The sequence below is a fragment of the Anguilla anguilla genome, chromosome 1, assembly GCF_013347855.1.
Source record: "Anguilla anguilla isolate fAngAng1 chromosome 1, fAngAng1.pri, whole genome shotgun sequence".
In the NCBI taxonomy this organism is placed as follows: domain Eukaryota; kingdom Metazoa; phylum Chordata; class Actinopteri; order Anguilliformes; family Anguillidae; genus Anguilla; species Anguilla anguilla.
The window spans coordinates 34,230,844-34,240,926 of NC_049201.1; the positions used below are offsets into that span (position 1 = coordinate 34,230,844).

Genomic DNA, 10,083 nt, shown 5'->3' on the forward strand with positions numbered 1-10,083 from the left:
TGTACTGTATAACTGTCTTACCTTCCAAGTAGTCTATGAGCCAGTAGTGTCCACAAACTGCCCCTTGGCTCCTGTTGTGGCTAATATTAGCTTCATAATGGAATTTGAGGGCCCCATATATTAAGCCTAGATTGCCATGTAGTGTATAGGACCCTGAAATTCCATAATGAAGATAGCATTAGCTGCAGCAAAACAGCAGAAGTCAAGGGGCAGTTTGCAGACACTACTGTCCCACTAACTACGTACAAAGTAAGATAACTATTGAGTAATTGGTATAACCTTAATTATAACAGCTAACAATATCTTGAGTTCCTTTTGACATCCGTTCCTAACAGAAATTCAAAAAGTTAGGATTACAACATTACTGGATGCTACTGTAGAGTCAGGTGTATTTATAAACGATTGGCAGAAGCTGGCCTTTGTTCTTCATTGCTTTAATTTTTCCAGCCATGTCCTCACTTATTGCCTTTCTGCAACGGTCGGCATAGCTGGCCATCTTCTCAACAGCCCCATCCCATTCAGGTACGTCAGCAAATGCATCTGGAAATGCGATGGCAATCTCGGCAATGGGAGCGGTTCGCGCGATGGTATTGCGGTCAACTCTCTCATGCGCGAATGCCCGTTTCATTGAACCACATCTCTTGTAGCTCTTTAAAGCTGACCTGTACCAATGAATTACTCCCTCTATGGTATTCACTGCAAGAAAATATGTGACATTAATATCAATGCTCTTGTCCCTGTATATAATATCTCATAAAAAACACGTTTTCAACGTACAAAAATGCCAAGTTACTAAAAAGTATTGATATCAAAATGACGCCAAGTTACGATACTACAAACAATATAGCCTATCTTGCCTCACCGAAATGACATAAGATGTATCTCAAAGCAATACTACCCAACATTTCCTCAGTTCTTTCAAGTCACTTGGCCCTGTGTATAAGCATGCACTACATGGACAGGCCAAACATATGTGTGGATGGCTGTCTCACAGTCAAGATTGATTGAATAGGTGTGTGCATGTCCAATTTGTATTGGTATGTAGGCCTATGCATTTTGCTGCCCAGGCTTTCTGTTGCATGAATGATAGTATGTTTCTTGGTACAAGTGTGTCCGTGAATGTGAATGTGAATGTAAGATGCTGCCAGGGAAATATCCCCATGCGGATAAAGAAGTTCTCTATGTATGTATGTACAATATGTGTTTTACATGCAGTATTTATTGTACGTAGCAAATATACAATAACTTGCACATGTACTCAAATTCAGTTCAGAAGCAAGTATAAACATGTTTACTGAAGAAATGTGCTTCCTGTCGTTGCTCAGCAGCAGTTTTGTAGATTAATGAATTTATACATTAATTTCAGTGTACAATGTTCAATGTGTTCCATGAGACAATTCGAAATATTTGTCTCTTTGATCTGACAAAAAGTTTGCATGACATTGTGAAATGGTACGATTAGAAAACACAGGGCCAAGTGACTTGAAAGAACTGAGGAAATGTTGGGTAGTATTGCTTTGAGATACATCTTATGTCATTTCGGTGAGGCAAGATAGGCTATATTGTTTGTAGTATCGTAACTTGGCGTCATTTTGATATCAATACTTTTTAGTAACTTGGCATTTTTGTACGTTGAAAACGTGTTTTTTATGAGATATCAGTTCTTTTTGCAAAGCGTTTTATTATGAGAGTGAGAAATGCGACCCTGTAAAAAACGGGTGTGGATTATGGCTATCGTTGTGTGAATTTGTACAGTCTGATGAGCGTGTACCGTTCAGCAGTTTCGGTTTGCTGTGAAACGGTGTCTGTGAGAAAGGATGCAGTGGCATAAGCGTAAACGAAGAAGAAACGCAGATGAAATATGGCCAGTTTATGTACTCACGGATTTGATGTCCATCCAATGAGCCTTGACTGACAAAAGAATCAGCAAGTCAGTAGAATTGTAACTCCCTAGGTCGCAACTTGTGTAGCCTTCTGTCCTGTTCCGTTGTCTGTTATTTCGTGGAGATGCACTTTTAGTGTTTGTAAGGTTTATCCTTCTGTGCAGCTCCGTTGTCTGTTATTTCGTGGAGATGCACTTTTAGTGTGTGTAAGGTTTATAAGGCATTTTGATAGGCTTATCTGCAGGTAGGAATCCTCTTCGCTGTTTTGCTAAACTAGAACCGGAGAACATGATAGTGCAGAACAGGAGCAGACGCATATGTCCCAGCAGGCTTTGCATATGAGAAAGTTACAACAGTGTGAGAGAAATTAGGATGAAATTACGAAATTCCGTAGTTGAAACAATATGTTTTTAGCAGAGTGGGCATGTAGGTGAAGGTTGACATGATCACGGAGTATAGTGCGAAGTAAATGGAGTGACCATGAGCGAGCTTATATTCCTTATCGAATGGTATATATAACAGTCGCTGTGTAGTATTAATCATTAAAGTGGAGGTTTAAGTAACATGTGGAATCATTGCATTGCTGTGTTTTTTTCATGTTCAGTGCTAGTAGGTATAACTATGAGTGAATCATGATTTTAAATGTAAATGTTTTAATGGGGAGTTGCAGAACGTACACGTAATTGTTTGTATGTGGCTAGATAGAGAACAGGGCAAGGTAACATGAATGTAAAAATGTGGCGTTTGCTGATAAGGTTTTGTACGGTAGCCAAGTGAAGAAATGTAGTTAGTAGAAATGGCACAGCGGTGAACTGGTGTAACTTTGTAATAAAAGGAATACATTTGCCGTCATGAAATGCATATGGGTGGCCATGAGTGAGTTTTGGTAAAGCAAATGTAATATAAGCGTAAGAGAACGTTAATGTAAAAGAGGAAAGTATCTGCCTGAGGACGAGGCGGGATTCAATCGTTCAACCGGAGGTTTACCAGTCTGCCACTTTGTTAGGGGCAGAACCATGACATATGCAGTGCGTGAAATATAATTAGCAAACCTGTCCGTGGTTTTAAAGAACACAGGCGAGTAAGCGCAGAAGAGCTCCGGTTGAATCCATATGGCTTTGCAATATTGTAGCCGGTGAACAATTGAACGTGCAGACGGTACGTCATAATACTGTGGTGCAAAAGCAATAATGGAGAAGTAGTATACAATTATTAGTGAAGGTAAAAGCAGGTTAAAGGAGTAACATGGTGGTTGAACGTGACACTTCTCAGTTGTCTTTAGGCAAGAACAAAACAAATGTGCATAATTTTTTTATTTTTTATTATTCAGTCATTTCAATGTACTTTAAAACGTGCTTTTCTAAGCCTAAATTTCCCACTATAAAAGTTCACCCGAACCGTCTGGGCGTGGTAATGAGAACCGTCAGTTATGTTAACTGTCAGTCAGCTATATGATTGACAGACCGTGGCCCGTTACCATAGCTACCCCCATGATACGTGCTGTGTTTGGGAGACTTTTCACAAGCTAGCTAGCTTAGTAGTATATTAAGTACCGATAGATAGCTAAGGTAAAGACGTTGACTTATATCCAATTATAATTTTTGCTATCTAGCTAGCCAAGTTAAGATGAAAGCACAACTATGACGTCCTCATAAAAGCAAACTAGCTAGCTAACGTTATCGATAACATTGCGTTATGAAAACAAACTACCTAGCTAGCTAACGTTAGCAAGCTAGCTAAATTGATATAACCAGAAATAATCTAATAGTCCTTAAAAGTCACTCTAATTTAAGTGAACCTAACGTTAGTCAAATATGTGCATTGTCTTGCCTGTAAGCCAGCCGCGCAAACTATGGGTCTGGAGTTATCCATGGGTTTACGGGGCGTAGAAAAGGGGAGTGGTGTGGGAGTACTGTGTTCGTGACGGACCAAGTTGACAACTTTGTCAACCGTTTGAAAATAGGACGGTAAATGTAAAACGCATATTTCTCCAAAAATGCAGGACGGACATATTTAATACTGTACTCATTGTGTTTCTTCAATGCCTCGTGTGCAAGTAAAACATAGAAATGAGAAAGTGTGAAAATCACCATGGTACTCCTTTAAAGAAAGGTGCTCTTAGCTGGGTTTGAACCTTCGACCTTGTGTTCTGAAGACTGTAACCTTGCCCACTAGGCCACAGGCGGACTAGCTATTTAACCTGCAAATGTTTCAGAGTAGAAAGGTATCGGTATTTTGTGTGTGTATGCGCGTTTTTGATTGGGTCGTGTAGGTGAAGATTTGGCTGGTGTCAGTGAAATGTCCAATGGGGATACATGTTGTTAGTGGGAAAGGTGGCAGGAAAAATAAGAATGAGAAGAAGAAAGAGAAGAAGAAGAAGGAGAAAACGCAAAATCCCCTGAGTTTGGGGCTTTATTGTGTGGACATGTGAAGTTGTTTATGAGTTCTGTTTGTTGAAATGGGGTCAGAATGTACAGAATGTAATGTTTTTAAGGGCTGAGTGTCTGTGGCTGTTGTGGTTATTTCTGTGGGGAACCCTGAAAAGTGCCAAACTCTCGGTGCTGTATAGGTATGGGGCATGCCCCCGCCAAGGCGTAACTTGGCGGGATGGCATACCTGCCATCCCAATCTCATAAAAAACACGTTTTCAATGTACAAAAATGCCAAGTTACTAAAAAGTATTGATATCAAAATGACGCCAAGTTACGATACTACAAACAATATAGGCTATCTTGCCTCACCGAAATGACATAAGATGTATCTCAAAGCAATGCTACCCAATATTTCCTCAGTTCTTTCAAGTCACTTGGCCCTGTGTATAAGCATGCACTACATGAACAGGCCAAATATATGTGTGGATGGCTCTCTCACAGTCAAGATTGATTGAATAGGTGTGTGTATGTCCAATTTGTATTGGTATGTAGGCCTATGTATTTCGCTGCCCAGGCTTTCTGTTGCGTGAATGATAGTATGTTTCTTGGTACAAGTGTGTTCGTGAATGTGAATGTAAGATGCTGCCAGGGAAATGTCCCCATGCGGATAAAGAAGTTCTCTATGTATGTATGTACAATATGTGTTTTACATGCAGTATTTATTGTACGTAGCAAATATACAATAACTTGCACATGTACTCAAATTCAGTTCAGAAGCAAGTATAAACATGTTTTCTGGAGAAATGTGCTTCCTGTCGTTGCTCAGCAGCAGTTCTGTACATTAATGAATTTATACATTAATTTCAATGTACAATGTTCAATGTGTTCCATGAGGCAATTCGAAATATTTGTCTCTTTGATCTGACAGAAAGTTTGCATGACATTGTGAAATGGTAAGATTAGAAAACACAGTGACTTGAAAGAACTGAGGAAATATTGGATAGCATTGCTCTGAGATACATCTTATGTCATTTCGGTGAGGCAAGATAGCCTATATTGTTTGTAGTATCGTAACTTGGCGTCGTTTTGATATCAATACTTTTTAGTAACTTGGCATTTTTGTACGTTGAAAACGTGTTTTTTATGAGATATCAGTTCTTTTTGCGAAGCGTTTTATTATGAGAGTGAGAAATGCGACCCTGCAAGAAACGGTTGTGGATTATGGCTATCGTTGTGTGAATCTGTACAGTCTGATGAGCGTGTACCGTTCAGCAGTTTCGGTTTGCTATATATGTAAAACAGTGGCTGTGAGAAAGGATGCAGTGGCGTAAGCGTAAACGCATCAGAAACGCAGATGGAATATGGTATGTACTCACGGATTTGACGTCCATCCAACCAGCCTTGACTGACAAAGTAATCAACACGCCCGTAGAATTATAACTCCCTAGGTCGCAACTTGTGTAGCCTTCTGTCCTGCTCCGTTGTCTGTTATTTCGTGGAGATGCACTATTAGTGTTTGTAAGGTTTATCCTTCTGTCCTGCTCCATTGTCTGTTATTTCGTGGAGATGCACTTTTAGTGTTTGTAAGGTTTATAAGGCATTTTGAGGCTAATCTGCAGGTAGGAATCCTCTTCGCCGTTTTGCTAAACTAGAACCGGAAAACATGATAGTGGAGAATAGGAGCGGACACATATGTCCCAGCAGGCTTTGCATATGAGAGAATAACAACAGTGTGAGAGAAATTAAAATGAAATTACGAAATTCCGTAGTTGAAACAATGTTTTTAGCAGAATGGGCATGTAGGTGAAGGTTGACATGATCACGGAGTATAGTGCGAAGTAAATGGAGTGACCATGAGCGAGCTTATATTCCTTATCAAATGGTATATATAACAGTCGGTATTGAACGTTGGTTGTTTAAGTGGAGGGTCAAATAACATTGCACACATTATTTGCCCGTAATGTAATGTAATCTATTGCACGAATGTGTTTTTCTCATGTTCAGTGCTAGTAGTTATACTTATGAGTGAATCATGATTTTAAATGTAATGTTTTAATGCGGTGTTGCAGAACGTACATACGTAGTAATTGTGTGTAGCCTATGTGGCTAGATAGAGAACAGGGCGAGGTAACATGAATGTAGAAACGTGGCGTTTGCTGATATTAAGGTTTTGTACGGTAGCCAAGTGAAGAAATATAGTTAGTAGAAATGGCACAGTGGTGAACCGGTGTAACTTTTAAATAAAAGGAATACATTTGCGTCATGAAATGCATATGGGTGGCCGTGAGTGAGTGAGGTTTACCAGTCTGTGACTTCGTTAGCTAATGCCATAGCTATGCAATGCGTGAAATATCATTAGCGAACCTGCCGGTGGTTTTAAAGAAGAACACAAGCCAGTAAGCACAGAAGAGCTTCCGTTGAATCCATATGGCTTAGCAATATTGTAGCCGGTCAATAACTGAACGTACAGACGGTAAGTCATAATGCATATATCTTAGCAATATTGTAGCCGGTTAATAACTGAACGGTGAACGGCGGGTAGATATGGTGCAAAAGCAATAATTAAGAAGTAGTAGACAATTATTAGTGAGGGTCGAAGCAAGTTAAAGAAACGGGTTCCAAGCTGGGCTTGAACATACGACCCAGTGTTCCCAAGCCTGTAACCTTACCCACTAGGCCACAGACGGATTAGCTGTTCGACCTGCGGAGTTGCGGAATGTACATAAGTAGTAATTGTTTGTAGCGTATGTGGGTAGATAGAGAACAGGGCGAGGTAACAGGAATGTAGAAACGTGGCGTTTGCTGATATGAAAGTTTTGTACGGTAGCCAAGTGAAGAAATATAGTTAATAGAAATGGCACAGTGGTGAACTGGTGTAACTTTTTAATGAAAGGAATACATTTGCCGTGACTTCGTTAGCTAATGCCATAGCTATGCAATGCGTGAAATATCATTAGCAAACCTGCCGGTGGTTTTAAAGAACACAGGCCAGTAAGCACAGAAGAGCTCCCGTTGAATCCATGTGGCTTAGCAATATTGTAGCCGGTTAATAACTGAACGGTGAACGGCGGGTAAATATGGTGCAAAAGCAATAATTGACAAGTAGGCTAGTAGACAATTATTAGTGAGGGTTGAAGCAGGTTAAAGAAACGTGTTCCAAGCTGGGCTTGAACCTACGACCCCATGTTCCCAAGATTGTAACCTTACCCACTAGGCCACAGGCGGACTAGCTGTTTGAACGGGAAATGTTTCAGAATAAAAATGTATGGGTATTTTGCGTGTGTATGCGCGTTTTTGATTGGGTTGTGTAGGGCAGATTTGGCTGGTGTCAGTGAAATGTCCAATGGGGAGACATGTTGTTAGTGGGATAGGCGGCAGGAAAAATAAGAATGAGAAGAAGAAGAAGAAGAAAGAGAAGAAGAAGAAGAAGATGAAGAAGGAGAAAATGCAAAATCCCCTTAGTTTGGGGCTTTATTGTGTGGACATGTGAAGTTGTTTATGAATTCTGTCTGTTGAAATGGGGTCAGAATGTACAGAATTTAATGTTTTTAAGGGCTGAGTGTCTGTGGCTGTTGTGGTTATTTCTGTGGGGAACCCTGAAAAGTGCCAAACTCTCGGTGCTGTATAGGTATGGGGGCATGCCCCCGCCAAGGCGTAACTTGGCGGGATGGCATACCTGCCATCCCAATCAATAAACCTGAATAAGTTGTGCTAAATTATTTTTAAATAACTTTTTTTTCAGTGATTGATTGAAGTATTTGATGTACTGTAATTATCAATTACTTAATGTTTCAGGTTTCAATATTAACTGAGCCCAAGTTTAAAAAAAGAAAGAAATTTCACAACCAATATCATAATTGCACTTACTGCGGGTCCGATTCTTCTCAAACCGTGGGCTATCGTCTTCCCTTCGGCAATGGGTCCTTTTCTTTTTTTTCTTTGGCATCTCCTCTTCTTCGGTAGAGCTTGAGTGGAATGATGAAGAGCTTAATTCATCATCAGAGGACACTTCCTCACTTTGCTTCTTCCGTTCTGCAAGTATTAAACAAACAAAAAAAGTGCCAACAACATATTAATACATTTGCACTATTAGCAATTAGTGGGCAGCATCGTCGATTGGGGGGGGCTACTTTCAGGTGGGCGGACCGCCCACTAATGGCTATGATAAGGGAAACACTGATTGAATATTACCTAAAACCTAGATTACCTTGATTCTTCAAGGGCTACAAAGCCGCCTGACTAATGGCTTCTTTGCATGTGTGGTCCAGTATGAATAACATAGTCGGAGGAGTTGCTGCATTGGTGTGGCTACTTATGAAGCAATCTACATGACTGCATTATAGACTTTGCTGAAAGTTTAGAAATTGTCATACGTTAAAGCGGAAATACATTACAAGGAAGAACGTACATCAGCGATTACCTGTAGGCCTACTGGATTAGCATTAACACATTTAGAGTTCATACATAGTTTATATAACATTTTGTTTTCACATACTCATTTGTGGAGCTTGGGTTGGTTTCAATTGGTGAAGCAAAAACTCTTTATCCTCTTTCAGGACCTTGTTTGCTTCTTCCAGCATTTTAACCTCCTCCAGCTTTTCAGCTCTGCTTCTCTCCAGTTGAACCATGTGCCTCAGTTTTTGCAGCTCCAGAGCAGCAGTGGGAGATAACCCTGCAATGAACATTAGCACATTAACATTATGTTATTAGGATTTTAGTTTATAGTTTTTCTTTTCAGCAATGTTCACATTTTCCTTAATATAATTTGATACCTGACCTCAAAACAATATTTGAGGGTGCTTTCACACCTACTGTTTTTGGATTGATTTAATCAAACCCTGGAGCGTTTAGCCCTTTAGTTCGGTACATTGGGGCAGGTGAGAACGCTGTTCGAACTCGGGCGCGCACCAAAAGTTTGTTTGCCTAAAAACAAACCTAACTGAACCAAACTAAAAAAAATCTATATGATTCAGCAAAAGTAAATGAATTATTTGAGAAAGTGACCTGAGTGTAAACTGACTGAAAATAACTTAACCCTTCATCAAAATTAATTTCATTGAAATTTGGGCCCAGCATGAACATATGCTTCATATGACATGTCATGCCAGTTTTTAGTTGATATGACAGTAGCCATGGCATTTTGTAACATATTTGTGATAGCCAGCTAACTAGAAAGCTACATTTTTCTGTAGGCCTTATGGCAATGAGCAGAAATTAGTACCAAAAGCAGCTGAATATTTTCCTAGCTGTTATAAAGCTCACTTAATGTTAGCTAGCTAGCCTACGTTACTTGCCTTTTTTAAGAAGGGACCTCAGTTGCAGCCTCCTTTTCCCTTTTGTTGGACGCTTCTCTGGGCTGGAAACAACTTCCAAAAGCTTCTCGTCATTTATGCATTTACACATGAACATTCATATATTAAGGACAATAAGGCCTTTCTTTTTATGACATTCACATTTTAATGAATATAATTCAATAACGATTCTCTAGACAATACTTGAGTGGAAACTGATTGCAACCAAATTAACCCTTCATCAAAACTAATTTCAGTAAAATGTCACTTTGGGTTCTAACATTACATAAACATGTTCTTGACATGACACTTGACTTCTCACTTTGTTGATTTCAATGGACATAACCCGTCTGGGCAGCAGTCATAACGTGTTTGAGATAGCTAGCTAGCAAGCTACAGGTATAGGCCTATATCATAGGCTTTATGGCAAAGACCTAACATTATACGTTATACCATTAGCTAGATAACCATAGTAGATTACGTACCTTCAAATGGGGACAGTTGGAGCGCCGTTTTGGGAGGGGAGTTTGAGGAAAC

General features: G+C 39.8%; 1 protein-coding gene across 1 annotated transcript; it reads right to left on the minus strand.

The window, feature by feature from the left end:
- Window positions 1-362: 362 nt before the first annotated feature.
- On the minus strand, window positions 363-9,681 carry LOC118224616 (coiled-coil domain-containing protein 106-like). Its single transcript, XM_035412176.1, has 4 exons — window positions 9,550-9,681; window positions 8,751-8,927; window positions 8,123-8,287; window positions 363-696 (listed from the first exon to the last, which is right to left on the minus strand). Exons 1-4 carry the CDS (start codon window positions 9,662-9,664, stop codon window positions 383-385), a joined length of 771 nt encoding a protein of 256 aa, XP_035268067.1. The 5' UTR covers window positions 9,665-9,681; the 3' UTR covers window positions 363-382.
- Window positions 9,682-10,083: the final 402 nt, after the last annotated feature.

Excerpts from the sequence above, each read along its gene's own strand:
- LOC118224616 (XM_035412176.1), bottom strand. The coding sequence starts at position 9,664 with ATGTTCATGTGTAAATGCATAAATGACGAGAAGCTTTTGGAAGTTGTT. Across the intron at positions 8,288-8,750 it reads AACCCAAGCTCCACAAATGA|AACGGAAGAAGCAAAGTGAG; the intron begins GTATGTGAAAAC and ends TAATACTTGCAG. Across the intron at positions 697-8,122 it reads TGAGAAGAATCGGACCCGCA|TGAATACCATAGAGGGAGTA; the intron begins GTAAGTGCAATT and ends ATTTTCTTGCAG.